Here is an 18,761-nt window from a genome sequence, read left to right on the forward strand (position 1 = left end):
TTATCTCAGTTATTGGTTTTGGTTTGGCGAATCTGTTATTCATCTTATCGCTTTTCTGTTTTCATTGGGATTATGCAGCCATTGGATGTTGTATTATCACAAAATCATAGACAGATTGTAGCATTGCTAGAGTTTGTACGATATGATTATCTTCCTCAAATTCAACAGTGTTCAATAAAAATTATGGGCATCCTGAGGTACGTCCAAATTACTTCTATTTTTGCGTTGTGCTGCCTGTCAACTTGCTAGTTATTGAATATCTACTTTTTGTTCCATACTAACATATGAGATTACTGTAGCGAATTTAAGTATGTAAGTTTGCTTAGTTACTTCTTACGACTTGTTTATTTTTATGGCAGTTCTAGAATAGTTGGCCTGGTGCAATTGCTTTTGAAAGCTGATGTTGCAAAAACTGTAATAGAAGATTATGCTGCTTGCTTGGAGTACCGCTATGATGATTTCCAGGTCATAGAGAACACGAAAGATGATGTTGGTGTTCTAATACTGCAGGTTGTTATTTCTATTCCTTTTTAGCTTTCTTGATGAACTATATAATGACCTGTGTTTTAATTATGTTAATCGATTTTTATATGCAGTTGCTTGTTGACAATATTTCTCGTCCAGCTCCAAACATTACACATTTGCTCTTGAGGTTTGATGTCAATGGATCCATTGAACGAACAGTTCTAAAACCAAAATCCCACTACAGGTTAACTCCAGGCTGTGCCTTTATGTGTAGGGATATACTTCATTAATTAAACTGACTTTCATTATACCTCAGTTGCTTGAAGATAATCCTTGACAATCTCGAAAAGGTGACAAAGCCAGATATAAACGCCTTACTGCATGAGTTCAGTTTTCAGGTTTGATTTTTTTGGCTTAGTAGTCAGAAGTGAGATTTTCTTATTTTTATGTCATAATTGCATTTTCCTTATCTGAATTCAGCTTCTCTACGAGTTATGTCTTGATCCTTTAACTTGTGGACCTGTTATGGATCTCCTGAGTACAAAGAAGTACCAGTTCTTTTCTAAGGTTCTCAGTCTTCTCTGTTCTTTTGAATCAATATGGCTAAAAGTTTCAGTTAGAACTCATATTTTCCTTGCCTACTAATGCCAGCATGTTAGAACCATTGGAGTTACACCGCTTCCTAAAAGGAACAATAATCAATCTCTTCGTATCAGCATGCTCCATGAGGTATAGTCCCCTTTACATTGAGCTTTCTTGCTTTCATGAAAATTTTAGTTACTTAGAACACACAGAAATTAGTAAAGTTGGCAACTAATCTTGACTAATGTTTCATGATGTCAATATATTGTAAAATTAACACTACATTGAATTATTCTTGATGCTTGGCATAATACTTTGGAACAGAAATCGAAAGCCAGAAATTCTGAATACATAATGATTTATCGACATATCTAGCACATTTTGGTAACCTTTTATTTTTGTAATGTTACTCGTCTTCTGTAGATGTGTTAGATTTATGCCAGAATGTTAACACATGCAACAACTGAAAAATGCTGGTGGGGGTGAACATCACATCGTTTCATTTTATGGTATTTGGTTAGAATTATTGGATAAATTTGGAGTTAGAAGTAGAACTGTTTACTCTTGGAAGTTAGAACTGTTGTAGTGAGCAAAATTGCAGATGGACTGCCCTCTTGAAAGGTTACTAAGGCGAGGCAAGGGGCCTAGGGATCACCTGGATGCCTAAGCGATGCCTTGTCGCCTGAGGCCTATATTGGCCGAGGGCTGAGGAGGGTAAATATAAAGGAAGAGAAGGGAAAAAAAAGAGAGAAGAGAGGGGAATGGGAGGGTGGCATGACCCATTATATATGAGGGCAGTGCTAGGTACTAATTCAATAACGAACTCAATGTCTTAGTCTGGTGGCATACTTGGCAACTCTTCAGGGAAGACATCCGGGAACTTTCTGATTACTCTGACTTCCTCCACTGCCTTGGCCTAGTTGAGCTTGATATTCTCCTGATTCTGCTGTGGCTTTTAACTCCACCTTGATGCCACATGTATGTGTCAACTGAACTGTCTTGGTGGCACATCCTATCATTCCACCAAACTTGGCCAACCAATCCCTTCCCAGAATGGTATCTATCCCTTTAGACCCCAAGACGATAAGATTTGCAGGGAATTCTATCCCTTTTATATCAAGGCATACATGCCTCGATTCCATTTCTCCGCCTGGAGAACTAACTATCAACCGTTTTTTCATTATGGCTATCGACAGATTATGCTTTTCTACAAACTTATTTGAAATAAAGGAATGCGTTGCTTCGGAATCGAATAAAACTGTAACGGGGTGAAAGTTGGCTGGAAACATACCAAACACCACATATGGGGCGTCCTGGGCATCCTCTGCTACAACGTGGTTGACTCGCCCACTCATGAAGTTCTGACAAGGCTGCTGTTGTGGCTGAACTCCGGGGTGGTTCTGCTGCTGGTTGTTGGTCTGACCTTGTTATTTCTTAGGACACTTATTAGCAAGGTGTTCAAAGTTTCACAGCTGAAGCATGGGCCAATGTTACTGGACCCCTGGCCAGTGCGACCCTATTGCTGCTGGTTCTAGTTCACTGGGTGTGGGGCCTGGTAGTGGGAGCGCTGCTACTGCTGGGGCTGCTGTTGCCTTGGCTAACTGAAAGATCCCGAAGTCTGGTTAGGTGCCCTCTATTGCTGGTTCTGGCCTGCCTGACAGTACACCTGTCCTGTGGGTTGAAGCGAGGACGGATGTTGCTGCCTGAAGATTGACCCTACATCATTCGCTTGCATTCCTCTCCTAAATTCTATTTCTTCTTCTTCGGAATGAAGGCTCTGTCAACAAGCTTCTGGAAGCTCGGGTACTTATTGGCCGAGAGGGAATGCTAAAGTCTAGAGTTCAAACCTTCCAAGAATCTGTCTTGTTTCTTCTCATCAGTGTCCACATCTCCGGGGGCATAGCGAGATAGTTGTGTGAATTTGGTAAGGTATTCACGTACTAACTGTTAGTCGCTGAATTTTTACTCTTGGTAGTAGAAGAATTCTTACTCTCATCGAGAGAGGATGACACTAGGAGTTGGGGCAATTTTTCTATTTCTCACACAAATGCCATACCAACCTGAGGGGTTGGGGATACATATTTATAGGCCCATGGCCAGCCAAGCATATGCCAAGATGCTAGTCTAAGATGCTAGTCTAAGATGCTGTCCTAGATGCTGTCCTCTAGTCTAAGATGCTAGTCTAAGATGCTAGTCTAAGATGCTGTCCTAGATGCTGTCCTCTAGTCTAAGATGCTGTCCTAAAGCATATGGGCAGCAAGACCACCATGTGGCAGCCCCACAAAGACTGCACAAGGACTTATCCTATCATTCTCCCCCTAAGTCTTGTGCGTCGTCTTGTGGGAAGATTGAACCATCCCGGTCCTGGAGCAGAGCTCAAGGAACTTGAGCCTCCCAAGAGGCTTGGTGAGCAGGTCCGCAAGCTGATCCTTGGTGTTGATGTAGCTCGCCGTGATGCTCCCTTCCTCCAAACAGCCTCGGATGAAGTGGTACCTCACCCGGATGTGCTTGCTCCGTTCATGGAAAACGGGGTTCTTTGCCAGGGCTAGAGCGGACTTGCTGTCCACCCTGAGCTCCACCGCTCTAGTGTCTCTGCCGAGGAGATCACCAAGCAGTCGAGCGAGCCAGAGCGCCTGAGTTGAAGCGGTGGAGGCTGCGATGTACTCGGCCTCGCAGCTGGACAGAGCCACCACCTGCTGCTTGACCGACTGCCAGCTAACGAGGCACTTGCCGAGGAAGAAGAGGATCCCGCTCGTGCTCTTGCTGGTGTCGATGTCGCCGGCGTGGTCGCTGTCGCTGTACCCGACGAAGTGTGCCGCCCCAGGGCACCTAGGGTAGTAGAGGCCGTGGTCGAGAGTCCCCGCAACGTAGCGGATGATCCTCTTCACAGCCTGCTGGTGCTCCGTCGTCGGTCGCTGCATGAACCGACTAACGTAGCCGACGGAGAATGCCAAGTCCGGCCGTGTGTGGGCGAGGTAGCGAAGGCTCCCCACAAGACGCCGGTACTGCGTAGCGTCCACCTCCTCCGTCGTGCTGTCGCGGCTCAGCTTCAGCCTCTCCTCCATCGGAGTGAGAGCTGGGTTGCAGTCGGTGAGCCCAGCTAGCTCAACGACGCGCTTGGCGTAGGCGGTCTGTCGAAGCGTGATCCCGGAGTCATCCTGGTGCACCTCGATCCCCAGGTAGAAGGAGAGAGGTCCCAGGTCACTCATCTGGAAGGTGGCCTTCATCTCTTCCTTGAATGCCGCCACCTCCGCATCCTTGATGCCGGTGATCACCAAGTCGTCGACGTAGACACCCACCAGCAGAGCAGTTCCTCCACTGCCCCGTCGGTAGATGGCCGCCTCGTGCGGGCTTTGCTCGAAGCCCATCCCTTTTAGCGTGGAATCCAACTTGGCATTCCACGCCCTCGGTGCCTGCCGCAAGCCATAGAGGGCCTTGCGCAGGCGGAGCACCTTGCCCTCCTTGCCGGGGATCGTAAATCCCGACGGCTGGTGCACGTAGACCTCCTCCTTCAAGTCGCCGTTAAGGAACGCCGACTTGACGTCCATGTGATGAACACGCCAGCCCTCCTGGGCAGCTAGCGCAAGGAGGAGTCGCACGGACTCCATCCGTGCCACGGGAGCGAAGGCGTCGTCGAAGTCGACCCCCTCCTGCTGCACGAAACCTCGTGCCACCAAGCGAGCCTTGTGCTTGACGATGGCGCCGGCTTCATCCCTCTTCAGCTTGAACACCCACTTAAGGGTGATCGCTCGGTGACCACGAGGGAGGTCAGCAAGCTCCCAGGTGCGGTTCTTCTCAACCGCATCCATCTCCAACTGCATCGCGGCGCGCCATGCCGCGTGTCTCTCGGCCTCTGCAAACGACCGAGGCTCGCCGTCGTCACACGCAAGGTGCAACTGCGCCTCCAGATCGTGAGGCACCAGTCCTGGCACCGGCTGGTCGCCGAGAAGGTTCTCCATCGTACGGTACCGCAACGGCTCGCCGTCGTGGTACGCGTCGATGCGCTCCTCGTCGTGAGAGAGCGGAGTAGCGAGCTCAACCGGGCTATGCTCGACACGAGCTGGTGTTGGAGTAGACGTGCCCGGAGAGGTGCCTGTTGGTGCTGGAGTGCGTGGCGTTGCCGGCTGTGGTGGAGCCGGCGAAGAACTCATCGCAGCCGAGGTTCTGGCTGGAGAACGTGGTGCTGTCGAAGTAGCAGGCGCCGGGGTCGGTGGAGGCTCGGGGACTGGGGTAGACACGCTCGTCGAAGAAGAGCTGCCTACTCCCCCAGCTCCTTCGAAGTGGACGTACTCGACAGTGAAGTCGTCGTACGTCGGAGCCGATCTGTCGTCCATCGCCTTGTCCCACGCCCATCCTCGCCCTTCGTTGAACACAACGTCGCGCGCCGTGTGCACACGCTGTGTCTTCGGGTCGAGGATGCGGTAGGCCTTCGAGCCCTCCGCGTAGCCTATGAACACTCCCGGAGTGCTCCTGTCGTCGAGCTTGCTGATGTGGCCAAGCTCCTTGGCGAACGCGAGGCAGCCGAAGACCCGCAAGTGGGAGACCGCCGGCTTGCGCCCGTGCCAAGCCTCGTACGGCGTCCTGCCGTCGAGCGCCTTGGTAGGCGAGCGGTTGAGGATGTAGACGGCCGTCACCACCGCCTCTCCCCAGAAGACAGCCGGCATCCCCCTCTGCTTGAGGAGGGCCCGAGCCATCCCCACAACCGTCTGGTTGCGCCGCTCGACGACGCCGTTCTGCTGCGGGCTGTACGGCGCGGAGTAGTGGCGCTGAATGCCCTTTTCAGCGCAGTACGACGCGAATTCAGCCGCCGTGAATTCGCCGCCGTTGTCGGTGCGCAGCACGTGCAGCTTGCGGCCGCACTCCGCCTCCGCAGCAGCCTGTGCGCGCCTGATGGCGTCCGCAGCCTCTCCCTTGCTGCCGAGGACCATCACCCACATGTAGCGGGAGAGGTCGTCGACGAGCAGCAGGAAGTAGCGTCGTCCTCCCGGTGTGGCCGGTGTCACCGGGCCACACAAGTCCCCGTGCACAAGCTCGAGCCTCTCCTTGGCTCGGAAGCTCGCCCACTGGGGAAAGGGGAGTCGCCTCTGCTTCGTCAACACGCAGACGTCGCAGAGCTGCTCCACATGGTCGAGGCACGGCAGGCCTCGCACCATCTCTGCGGCACTGAGCCGCTTCAGGGCCTCGAAGTGAAGGTGTCCGAAGCGCTCGTGCCACTGCCACGCCTCGTCGTCCCGACGAGCGGCGAGACAGAGGGGTTGTGCCACCTGCACGTTAAGGACGTAGAGTCGATTTGTGCCTCTGGTTACCTTGGCAAGAAGGCGACGACGGCGATCCCAAATCCTCATGACTCCATCCTCAACAACCACGCGCGAACCGTTCTCATCCAGCTGTCCCAAGCTGATGATAGAGTTCCTCAACGCGGGAATGTAGTAGACTCCGGTGAGCAGCCTGTGCTCACCAGACACGGCGGTGAAGATGACGGAACCGACGCCCTTGATCTCCACGCCGGAGGCATCCCCAAATTTGACGGAGCCTCGGACGCTAGAGTCAAGCTCGGTGAAGAACTCCCGGCGACCGGTCATGTGATGGGTGGCGCCGGTGTCGAGGCACCACCCGTCAGTCTTGTCGTTGCCGGAGCCGTCGCCGAGGAGGGCGTGTGCTTTTGGCTCGTCAAGGTGGAGGAGAGCCGCTGCGGCCGGTGCCGCTGGAGGTAGCTCTATGCTCGCATGAGCCATGAACAGAGCCGGCTCCTCCTCCTCCGCCTGTGCGACGTGGGCCTGGCCGCGTCGTGGCTGACGACAGTCCTTGGCCCAATGGCCAAGCCGGCCGCAGTTGCGGCAGGTGTCGTCTCGTGCCGGCTTGTGCTTGCCGGCGGCGCCGCCCTGGGCGCCTCCGCGGGCATCACCCTCGGCACGTCCTCGCGCCCCGGCCTGGGCGTCTCTGCGCGCCTTGCGCGGCTTGCCACGCTTGCGGCCGCCTGTCGTGGAAGAAGGCTCCCCCTTCCTCCGGTCACCCTGGCAGGCATCCCACTGCTCCCGAGTGAGAAGGAGCTTCCCGCCAGTGGTGATGGGCCCCGAGAGAGATTGTGGCTCATCGCTGTCGACAACTTTGAGGCGACCTATCGCCTCCTCGATCGACATCGTGGAGAGATCCAGCAGAGACTCGATCGAGCGAGCCATCTGCTTGTACTTCTCGGGGACGCAGCGGAAGAGCTTTTCGACAGCTCTCTCCTCGCCGTAGGTGTCATCGCCGAACTGCACCATCTTCTGCAACAGAGTGTTGAGACGGAGAGCAAAGTCATCAACGTCCTCACCTGGCTTGAAGGCCAGGTTCTCCCACTCCTTGCGAAGTGCCTGCAGTGTGGACTTGCGGGCGCGGTCGCTGCCGATGCGTGCCGCAGCGATGGCGTCCCAAGTCTCCTTGGCAGTCCGCTTATTGGTAAGCGAAAACTGCATCTCGGACGGGACTGCTGCGATGAGGGCATCCAGCGCCTGTCGATCCTGGTCGTAGTCGACGTCGCCGTACCGGACTGCCTCCCACATGTGCCGCACCTGGAGCTTTACCCTCATCACCGCAGCCCACTCGACGTAGTTGGTCTTAGTGAGGGTAGGCCACCCACCGCCGGGGCCGACGTCCCTGACAACAGCCTGGAACCCGTGGTGACCACGGTACCGATCCGGGGAGAGAGAGCCACGCCGCCTGTAAAGGCCGCGCTCTCCATCGACCCGTCCGCCACCGTTGCCGTGCGCGCCTCCTCCAGGAGCGCCGCCGGCGCGTCCGCGCCTGTCTGGGCTGCCGCCCCGCTCGTGGGCGTGCGCCGCTGCCCACTGTGCCGCCCGCTCTCGCGCTGCCTCTGCCTCCGGCAACTTGAGGTCCGCGTCGGCGCTATCGTCAGCAGAAATGGAGCTGCCGGTGCTGCCGCGCAGAGCCTCGACCTCCGCTGCCGCCGCACGCGCTGCAACCGCCGCCGCCGCTGCTTCTGCCTCCGCTCTGGCTGCTGCTAGCTCCGCCGCTGCCAGCCTCGACGCCCTTGCCGCCGCCGCAGCGGTCTCTGCCGCCGCTCGCTCGCGTTCCTCTGCCGCGGCAAGTTCGGCCTCCTGCCGGCGCCGCGTGCTCGAGGCGACCGAGCGCTGAGACTGCCCTGCGGACATGACGCGCTACCGGGGAAGGGCTGCTGCGTGGGGAGAGGGCTGCTTCAGACGAGCTACTGCTGCTCTGCGCAGAGGGAGAGGGGTGAGCAGGAGCAACCGGGGCTGCTGCTGCTCTTAGCTGGGGCTGCTGTGAGGCTGAGGGGGGAGATGAGCAGGAGATGCTCAGGCTACAGGATAAACAGGCTCTGATACCACTTGTTAGTCGCTGAATTTTTACTCTTGGTAGTAGAAGAATTCTTACTCTCATCGAGAGAGGATGACACTAGGAGTTGGGGCAATTTTTCTATTTCTCACACAAATGCCATACCAACCTGAGGGGTTGGGGATACATATTTATAGGCCCATGGCCAGCCAAGCATATGCCAAGATGCTAGTCTAAGATGCTAGTCTAAGATGCTAGTCTAAGATGCTGTCCTCTAGTCTAAGATGCTAGTCTAAGATGCTAGTCTAAGATGCTGTCCTAGATGCTGTCCTCTAGTCTAAGATGCTGTCCTAAAGCATATGGGCAGCAAGACCACCATGTGGCAGCCCCACAAAGACTGCACAAGGACTTATCCTATCACTAACATGGGATCTTGTTTTAATCCAAGAAACTCCTTCTGTTTCAGTTTCACTTTCCCTGCTGACACTGGTGCCTGCGGAAACTATTCTTGAATTCTCTTCAGGTGATCTCTTGGTGGTCATCATGGGCTTCAGTGTAAGCTATCAATCAATATGAAGCTGGTAAGAAGCAAAGAGGACTCTATCCCTACTTGTGCACTGAGAAATCTGCAGCTTACTCTCTATCGTCTTGAGCCAACTGCCGACGTCCTTCAGTTCACGAAGTCCTTCAACTTGTTCTGCAGCTGCATTTGCGGTGGCGGTGCCTGATAAGCTGGGGGTGCCTGTTGAAGTCTTGCCACGACCTGTGCCAGTCCCTGTAGAATCTGAGTCTGCGCGGCCATCATTTGCAATTGGTCCACTGGGTTCCGATTGGTGTGCCTGTTCTATGAGGGAAACACGTTCTGTTTGTCGTCCTGGATGTGAGCATTGGGGTTGTTGTCTTTGATGTTGTTCCTATTAGCTCCAGCATTATTCACATTCCTCGTGTTCACCTTCTGAAGGTTGCAAGAACATGAGATTGCGAAACGAGAATAGGGCAAGGATAGATGAAGAAAGACGAAGAACTCACAAGCTAAAGATAGATACAACTGCGAAAGACAAACTTTCACATCGCATCGACACACACAAAGCAAACCTAACACAAGTTCACAGCATGGAAAGCAAACAGATCCATTACATCATGAAACAAACGACTCTAAATGACACTAAGCTGCTACTTGGGTAGACCACTAGCTCAGGTGCTGTCTGCACCCTCAGAAAGGTCTTGCGGTGCAACACGCCGAGCTGCGTCGAGGCGGAGTTTCTTGCGGGAGGGAAAGCGGGGCAACTCTGGCTCGGGCCTCTCCTCTGGGTCCTCTGAGTCATCATAGCCTGAAGGGTGCGAATCCTCTCCTCTGCCTCGGCAAGCCTCAAGTGCACGTCGTCTAGCTCGTCAAGGGCTCTTTCCAACTCCTGAGTCAAGGTGTCGGTGGGGCGAACCTGCTCCACCAGTCTGGCGTCACCCTCCCTGTTGGTGGCGGCAAAGGTGACCTTCAACCTGCCACTCCTATGTTGCGGGTAGAAGCTGTATTGTGTAGTCTGAATAGTGTTGTGGTATTCTGCGCAGAGGATTGAAAGTGCCTGGCGAGCTGCATCACAAATCCCAGCTGCAAAGGTCTCTCTTGGGGCAAAGACCGAGTGGATCATGCGCACCTTATGGCCGTCGTCACACAGGTGCTTCTCAAAGACAATCACCTCCATCATCCAAGCATAACCGTGGTTGTTGAGCGAGGTTTTGATTCCTTTGTAGATTGGGAGCTCTTGGTAGCCGAAACCCTCGAGGATCATCTAAACCTTGCAAGGGAACTCCCCCGCTTGAAGTCCAGAAGAGTGAAACTCTGCGGGCGGTTGGAACGCACAAGTAGCCTCTGCGGGAGCTCTAGCAGAAACGAAGCCTCCAACCTGCTTGTGGGGCGTCTGCTTCGTGCGGAGCATCTAAAATTTTGAAAGAGAGAGAGGAGTCGGTAACTATTTTACAAAGATTTTATAAATAACAGCAATAGAAAGGAGGGCAGAAACGACACTGGTAGAGTAAAAGATTTTCAGAAATTAGTTTTTGATAGAGATATGTCCTTAATGACGACCATTTCTAGCTAGGTTTGCGTTCTACGCAGACCTCATCCCTAACCTTAGTCACTTCTCTCCTCTCAAGTCATAGTCCTTGACTTGAAACAAGACGTGAACACAAGTAAGCAGCTGGTGTTGGAGTGAGAAGCTGTGGTTGGCAGCGAAATAGAGTGATGGAGCCCCACTTCTCTCTCTCTCTCTCTCTCTCTCTCTCTCTCTCTCTCTCTCCAGCTACGTTAAACTATGCCTTGGTGATGCCATAGCACTCAAGGCTGGTGCCATATACAAGCAAGGTGCGCCGATGGGTGTGTGGGAAGCCCTTGAGCACCTTGGCACCTATGCGACACCATGGTAGCAATGCTCTGGAAATATAAGAGTGCATATTAGAACTGTTGAAATTCTGCTTCTTGCCAATTTCATCTAGATGGCAAAATTTAGATGCCATATTTTAAGGGTGCTATTGCTTTTGATGGTTGCCTGCTATTTATTTAACTATGTTGATATTTATCATTCTGTTGAAACCATAAATTGTCGATTTTCAGAGGGCGTGGTTGCTAAAGATGTTAGCGCTGGCATTACATCAATCTGATATATCATCATCTGTATACCGGGAAGCCTGTATGGCTATTATTTATCATACTTTTGGTCAGTGTGCCGAGAACTTCAGGAGTGCAAACTTGTTCCATTCACCTGACACTTCGACTGGCATTAGCAATGGACCAACGAATAGAAATAAGGTAACATTTGGTTTCTGCTGTTTATTTTATTTTATTTTTAGGTGATGAATGAATAATGTCTCATCTGTTTCTTTGATTGTTTTAACCTTTAAGTTTTGTTTGTGCGAATCTTTGTCTGTATATACGGTTTGAAGCTATTTTCATCCGGGTATTAAAACCTGCCGAGAAGTCTTAGACTTTATATATGGTTTTTAGAAACTAGTTCGATAAGGGGAGCCTTGAACCTCATTCATCAGCTGGTCAAGTATGGTGTTTTATCTACTTTTCCATGCTGTGGAACCTTATATTATGTGTGATTTTGCACTTAGGTTTTGGACTTGCTTGAAGTTTTACAGTTCAGATGTCCAGACACTTCAATGAAGTATCCCCAGTTGCTTTCCAACATGAGAGTTGAATCAAAGGTTTCCTCTTTAAATCTTACAGTTCCTTTGTTTATTTTTAGTTCTTAACTTCTCACTTGATTGTGGTGTTCTCAGATTGAAGAGATCCTAAGGAACTCTGCAACGTCTGAATTTGGTGGTGTATATTATTATTCAGAGAGAGGTGATCGACTGATTGATCTGGATGCTTTCCATGAAAAACTTCTCCAGGTTGTATGTCCATTCTTATGCATCCTTGTTATATATATATCTTGTTTTTAATGAGTTGGTTCTTTTGTTATTCAGGTGTCACAAGAATTGAACTCGCAGTTGAGCGAGTCTGAAAAAGCCGAACTAAAAGTATCCATTCATCATTTTCTGAAATGGGCTTGGCGATATAACAAAAATCTTGAAGAACAGGCGGCCCAACTTCACATGTTGACTGGCTGGTCTCAGATTGTTGAAGTGAGTTGGGTTTTTGCTTGTGTGCTTATCATTTGTGCAGCTTGTAAATTTGATGTGAGATACCGGTTACTATTTGTGAAATCCAGGTTGCTGTATCTAGAAGGATGTCATTACTTGAGGATCGTTCTCAGTTATTGTTTGAGTGAGTGCACTCCCGTCCCATAGAATGAAAACTCTCATTTGGATGACTGTACTAATATTGTTGGATGCAGGCTGCTTGATGCTTCATTGAGTGCCACAACATCTCCAGATTGTTCAGTGAAAATGGCATATGTTTTAACCAATGTAAGAACCATGTATCAAATACCAATCTCCTAAGCGAGTGCCATACCCTCTGTACCTTTTCTGAACTTATTTTGGTGGTCATTTCAAGGTAGCGTTGACCTGTATGGCTAAACTGCGGGATGAAAGGTTCATATGCCCAGCTGTTGCAGATTCTGATGCGGTTACTTGCCTTGACATTATTTCGGCAAAGCAGTTATCAAATGGAGCTTGTAACTCGTTATTATTCAAGCTTATGATGTCAACACTAAGAAATGAATCGTCTGAAACCTTGAGAAGACGGTAATTTCATTGTAGTTGGTGACTATGAGCACCACTAACCTACTCCTTGTTCCACATGTTATCCTCTCCCTTTTATGAATACTGACTTTTAGTTGTCTTCTGCAGCCAGTATGCATTACTATTGAGTTATTTTCAGTATTGTCGTAGCATTCTTGATTCTGATGTCTCTCCGTCAGTACTTCGGTTCTTGCTCTTTGAGGAACAAGAGGGGGGTGATGATGACTTCACTCTGCAAAAGGTCTTTTTCTGTTGCATTATTTTTTCCCCCTTTTATAATGTGAGTAACCTGATCCTTCGTATGCCCTTTTAAAGGTTCTCAAGGAGCATAATGAATTAGCACGTTCCAACTTTTCCATCATAAGGAAGGAAGCCCAAGCGATCGTTGATTTGGTACGCCATTCTTCTGTTTATGTGAAACTCTCATCATCTTGTAATGTTTGTGTGTTTGTGCAAGGAAAGCATAACTTGCTGAAAAATTTCTAGCATGTCTGCCTCATGGCATGGATAGGCGATACCATTAACTCCTGCCTGTCATCACATACCATGTGATTGTTTAGTGCGATACAATTCTGAACTTTGCACTCCAGATAGCTTCCGGTGCCTGTCAGTTCCTTCTATATGGTTCCAATCTATTTGTTGTTTTAGCTCTCGGCACGTAGTACAGGAATAGGGTTATTACTCTATTTTCTTGACACGTTTTGCGCCCAATTATGAATCCGTTTATTTGACATCGCTGTAATAGGCAATCAGTAGAGTTTTGTTGGAAAATGGTGCCAGGGAAACTCAACCAGACATCTATAATATATTTGCATACCCAAAAAAAAAAACCCTTCCTGTAATGTGATATAATTTGGAACTGGAGGTAAGACCACAGTAGTTCCAATGTTATGTGTTTATTTTTGTTGAATTTCATTATAATCGAACTGCTTCAATGTTCTAGCTGGTTCTCAATGATCAGATATATATTTTCCTAATTATAATTTATGAGGTCCTGCGTCAAATTATAGTTGTGGAAATGTGCCTCGTTATTTACTCTTTACGCTTTCAACCAACTATAGCATTTGTGTAATTAATTATGTCTCGTAGAGGTTGGAAGATGATTTTATTAGCCAGTCAAATGGTTGACCATAGTATTATGATATTCCGTACATCCTTTGTATTCTTATTACAGGTTACTAAGGATGCTGTCCATGGGAGCGAAGCTGGGAAAGCAATTTCATTCTACCTACTTGATGCATTAATTAGTATTGACCAGGAAAAGTATTTCTTAAACCAGCTTCAAAGTCGAGGGATTCTCAGATCATGTCTAAGTGATGTTACAAACTATTTGTCAAAGGTCTGTATTTTATTTGCCACTGCTCTACCTTTAAAAAAAAAAAAAAAGAGACTGCTGTTCTAGTAGCATACATTATGCTATCACGCATACTCGTCACTTTCATATTGTTGATTTTCTGGAAAATGAAGCAGTCTTTGTGGACTTCTTTTTCTTGTTCTGCATGGTGGGAAAGAAGGATAGGAGTTTAGAGAAATTATCTGGGTTCTTTGATGATTGAAGAAGAATTTTCAAGGCTTTTATTGATTAATCCAGTTGCCAAGGTTGCTAGTTCTATTGTCTTGTTTCAAGTAGGGATGAAAACAGATAATTTTTTATCTATTGATTTACTAACCTATTCAAAACTATAGAAATATGATTTAGATTTTCCCTTATAATAAGTAGCTTGCCTCTATTCCAGTTTGTATTTGTTTTCGCAACAAACAGTATGGATGCAAATATGGTTTTAGGTTTTTCTACCATCATATTATCTGTGTTATTTATATACGGCATATCAATGTTCATATTTTATTGTAGCATGCATAATTACTTGGACAGTTTTTTAAATTTAATGCGAGTTTTCGTTTCTTTGTGTTGAATAATGGATTGTAATCATTTGTTTAGTTGATTATGAGAATAACTGCCATTAATATTTTGCTGCTGCACATGGTATGTGGATATCTGAACTTGCCCGAAATGAGTAGAATTTTTATTCATATTTGTGTTTGAGCATATTCATTGTTTCCTGCATCTCTATCGATATTCTCCAAAACTGTGAACTCTAGTTTTGCTCTGTTTGTTTTTCTGAAAGACAGTGCACAAACATCTGTCTGTTTTGTTTTATGATGCCTGAGCACTGCATTATATCCAGTAACATGTCTTGTAGTACACATTGTAAATTATGAAGATGAACTATGAACATTACCCCAAAATTAAGATGGGCTCATCTGGGAAATGTTCGTGGAGGTTTTGTGGTGATAATCTATTTATTATGCCACTTCTTTGTCTACCATTTATCCCTGTTATGTTGTCATCAGTTTTTTTTTTGGGGGGTTTTCAGGATTCGGTATTGGCATCGGAGTCTTCACAACGGTTTTGCACTATCGATGCTCAGTTATCATTACTGCTGAGATTAAGTCATCATTATGGCAAACATGGCTCTCAGATTCTGTTATCCATGGGTGCTTTACAGAATCTTTCATCATGCAACCTCATAGGTTTGCAGAAAAAGGTGCTCCTTGTTCGCCAATATAACTATATATCCTTATGAATTCACACTTACAGTTATGTGTATCAGGGAAATTCAAGGGTCATCTCCAATATTGTAAAAGAACGGGCTGGTGAAATTGACAAGAAGAGGTCACTTATTGCACCTGTACTGCGGATAGTCACCTCTTTTACGACACTTGTGGACTCAGCTGATTTTCTTGAGGTTAGCTGATTTTTGGGAATTCCACATTTTCTGCCTGTCATATATGTAGTGCATTTGGTAAAACATAAACTCAACCAAATGTTGCAGTTCTGTTGTAGCATCACATATACTTGTCTGGATTCATAAACGAACAGAGTCCTAATCTTAGTGCATAATGTTATGGTGTATAATTTGTGATTAAAAGGGAGAAATAATAATGAAGAAAAATTGTTGTGGTACTTTGGTGGTTCCACGCTGAAAGTAATTTAACATTATGATGAGCCATCAGCTAAGAGTAAGTAGTAATTTGGTATGCACCTAGTTATGATAACTGGATATTACAGATCTTTACACTTTTACAGATGTATAGCAGCCCGAAATTTGAGAATCTGGCCACTGGAATGACATTATTTTGGTGCATTACTGATGATGAATTTCACTGGCAATGCATTTTTACTTTGTTGTTCTGTGGATTTTCCATATTATCATTTCTTCTATATAATTTAACTCTTTATTCAGGTGAAGAACAAAATTGTACGAGAGATAGTGGACTTTGCAAAGCAGCATCAGTTGGTTTTTAATAGCATTTTAAGGGAAAACATGTCTGGATCTAATCTGCTCACATTGGAGCGGCTTAATATGGTGGTTTCTATTCTCAGCAAGGTTTGTTATTCACTTCTCATTTGGTTTTGGTGACTCCTAATCTGTTGTAGAAGTTCACAGGTGCTAATTACTTTCTAGGTTTGGGCATATGAGGAAAACGAGGAATGCAGCTATATCCAAGATCTATTTTCCTTGATGCATTCTCTTTTTAGCCTCGACTTTGGGTCTCTGAATTTTATGCAATCACCAAACATGATTGAGGTAAGCTTAGTCCTCTTTAAAAATAGTCATGATTACCACAATGGCTGTTTATGTACCCACATGACTTTTCTAATGGTTGTGCTGCTTACCAGAATCAAAAGTCAGAAACGATTGTGTTTGGCCTGTGCTTCAGCCTTATCTCTTACCTATATTTTCTGGCTACAAAGAAGAACATGCGATTTCAAGTGAGTGAAACCTTAAATCTCTACCCAACCCCCCCCCCCCCCCCCGGGCGCCAAAAAAACTTTTCAATATATATGTTGCAAGTTGAGTTTCATTTTAAACATCAGACAGCACGAATGAGGGGCAGAGGGATCAGTTCTTCTGTCCAAATCTTTGGCACTGACTGTACTCACAACAACTTGACCTTGCAGGTTTCATATGGCCATAATAGCGACCAGCAGCAACCAACGTTACAAATGGTTTCTGATCTTTTGAACTCAATAACACTTGCTCTAGAAAGAGTAGGTGAAGAAAAATATTTGCTGTTAAATAAGGTATTGAAATTTCTGACCTGCATGTTCAAATATTTACTTGAAGTTAATTTCACTTTGAACGGATTAAAGTACAGAGAAGATAATACATATATGGAATTCTGGAGTTGAGTGAAATGATATCAATGATTTAGTAGTTCATATGGGTTTGGAGGAAGTATATCCTGGGCAATCATACTTTTTTCTGCAATAGTTAACTTGTCAATTTTGCTGTTTAGATTCGTGACTTAAACGAATTATCCAGAAAGGAGGTTGATGAGATAATAAAAGTATGCATGAAGCAAGATTGCATCTCTCCCAACGATAACATCCGTAAAAGGTAACTTTCTGTTTTGTCCTCTCTCTGTTTATTCTTCACTATATTCTTGGTTCTGACACTGGCTGCTTGTCCCCTCCCCCGCTCTCTCTCACGCTTGCATGCATTTCAACAGTGTATAGTTAAATAAAAATAGAACGAGCAAATAAGGAAAACAGTTTCCTGATCCTTCCCACTAATTCTTGGAACATGTACATATGAAACTAAACTACTTACATATAGAACTTAAAGTTGAAATTCTTAATGCATTATAGTAACAAGGAAGAAAATTCTGACAGATAATAAAAACAAAATCTAAAAAAGAAAAAGACAAAACCACTGTAGACGTGGGCCAAAAGCACCCTCAGGATATCAAATAGGTTTTCATAATTAATGTGAAAAACTGTTTTGGAGTTCAGGGTGAAGCTTACGCCAGTCATAGTTTAGGGGCCAAAAGTATTCTTCCAATTTTCTTTTCCTCTTAAAGAAGACTTACATTTCTTCATTCTGCTTAGCACTGCCAGTATTTGAAAATCTATCAAAGACAAAGCTGATATGATCAATGCATCATACAATTCTGGTCAAGGTTTCTTTTTTTATACATAAGCTGGTGGTGCATGCTTTTGTAGTTAATCCTACAATATGTGCTCTTAGGTAACAAGTTTCTCTATTTGCAGGAGGTACATTGCTATGATAGAATTGTGTTGCATGGCTGGCAACCGAGACCAGCTTATAACCCTTCTACTCCAAATAGCGGAATGTGCTATTACTATTATCCTTGTTCATTTTCACGACGAGTAAGAATGTTTATCAGTTGTGACTAAGGGCCCTACATCTCACAATTCTGTTCTTACAGTTAAAAACCATCATTTCTCTGTATTTGCAGGGCTTGTGCAAATGATCTTTCTTCATTTTCTGATGAATTACTTCCTTTACTGGAGAGGCTAGAGCATTTAAAAGAGGTATGAAGTTCATATAAATAAGTTACGTATGCTTTAGACCCTAGTAGGCTGCCATGGTGTACTCATTCTGCTTTTATATTCTGGGCATCTACAAACTTAGACGTGTAAGGTTGGAATATGACTGGCTATATTATAACGTTAGATTGAAATATGTACATTTGGTCGTTCAATAATTAAACTGAAATTTAAAAGAGAGACCCTGCTTCCACTTATCTTTTATGCTGGTTTTATCGGGATTAATGTGGTCTGAAAAATTGAAACTTTTGTTGGCACTGCAGGACAAAGTTGGACGTAGTCTGAAGTTGTTCCACAGATCTGTCACCACTCTGAAAGAGATGACCATCAGAAGCATGGCCCTATGAAAGATGGAGGGATGTGTACAATATACATGTTTTGTAGGATAGCTAGACTTCGCTAGATTTGTAGGTGTAAAACATTGTTGTTGTGTAAGTTCACTTATCGAAATATATCGTATCTTGGACTGTCCTGAGGCGGTGAGCTGTATATTACGATTTTTCATGAGAATTGGTGGCCGAGTGAATGCTGATTAGGTTTGTTGCCTGTTCTGCAGCGTGTATGCAATTTTATGGATGAACATGGTTTCTTGTGCATTTATGCGTTTTGTTCAACAATGCTCTTCGTCAACCTCATTGGCACCTTAGAAGATGTTCCTCGACTCCATCGGCTGACGAGGGTGGTAGCTTTCCTGTGAGCATCCATTGACTTCAATTCGGATCGCTTTAAGTTGTTAGTACTTTCGTTTCCAGAGCGAAATGAAATGTTCCAAGTCAAAGCTACTTTTCCATCACATTTTACAAGCAAATTTGGCTGGACGATATTTACGAGCGATACTAGCCGAACCAATAATATATCATCTTCTATGTATGTGTAT

At 46.5% G+C, this 18,761-nt stretch overlaps 1 protein-coding gene across 3 annotated transcripts in view; it reads left to right on the plus strand.

Moving 5' to 3' along the window:
• LOC133922438 (nuclear pore complex protein NUP205) overlaps window positions 1–18,482 on the plus strand; it is a 33,972-nt gene extending 15,490 nt beyond the window's left edge. For 2 of the 3 annotated variants that reach the window (XM_062367782.1, XM_062367783.1), the window contains 26 exons: window positions 79–197; window positions 360–510; window positions 597–709; window positions 782–863; window positions 946–1,032; window positions 1,117–1,194; window positions 10,949–11,143; window positions 11,452–11,544; window positions 11,620–11,733; window positions 11,809–11,967; window positions 12,054–12,109; window positions 12,180–12,252; window positions 12,341–12,531; window positions 12,637–12,769; window positions 12,844–12,921; window positions 13,703–13,867; window positions 14,904–15,074; window positions 15,141–15,275; window positions 15,774–15,917; window positions 15,996–16,118; window positions 16,211–16,303; window positions 16,493–16,615; window positions 16,831–16,931; window positions 17,585–17,704; window positions 17,794–17,869; window positions 18,148–18,482. In XM_062367782.1, coding sequence (XP_062223766.1) covers window positions 79–197; window positions 360–510; window positions 597–709; window positions 782–863; window positions 946–1,032; window positions 1,117–1,194; window positions 10,949–11,143; window positions 11,452–11,544; window positions 11,620–11,733; window positions 11,809–11,967; window positions 12,054–12,109; window positions 12,180–12,252; window positions 12,341–12,531; window positions 12,637–12,769; window positions 12,844–12,921; window positions 13,703–13,867; window positions 14,904–15,074; window positions 15,141–15,275; window positions 15,774–15,917; window positions 15,996–16,118; window positions 16,211–16,303; window positions 16,493–16,615; window positions 16,831–16,931; window positions 17,585–17,704; window positions 17,794–17,869; window positions 18,148–18,231 — 3,057 coding nt within the window. In that variant the 3' untranslated portion in view covers window positions 18,232–18,482. Of the gene's footprint in view, window positions 1–78; window positions 198–359; window positions 511–596; window positions 710–781; window positions 864–945; window positions 1,033–1,116; window positions 1,195–10,948; window positions 11,144–11,451; window positions 11,545–11,619; window positions 11,734–11,808; window positions 11,968–12,053; window positions 12,110–12,179; window positions 12,253–12,340; window positions 12,532–12,636; window positions 12,770–12,843; window positions 12,922–13,702; window positions 13,868–14,903; window positions 15,075–15,140; window positions 15,276–15,773; window positions 15,918–15,995; window positions 16,119–16,210; window positions 16,304–16,492; window positions 16,616–16,830; window positions 16,932–17,584; window positions 17,705–17,793; window positions 17,870–18,147 lie in introns of those variants that run through there. The other variant, XR_009910464.1, reaches the window with a different exon arrangement.
• Window positions 18,483–18,761: the final 279 nt, after the last annotated feature.

The sequence above is a fragment of the Phragmites australis genome, chromosome 6 (assembly GCF_958298935.1).
Source record: "Phragmites australis chromosome 6, lpPhrAust1.1, whole genome shotgun sequence".
NCBI classification, from domain to species: Eukaryota; Viridiplantae; Streptophyta; class Magnoliopsida; order Poales; family Poaceae; genus Phragmites; species Phragmites australis.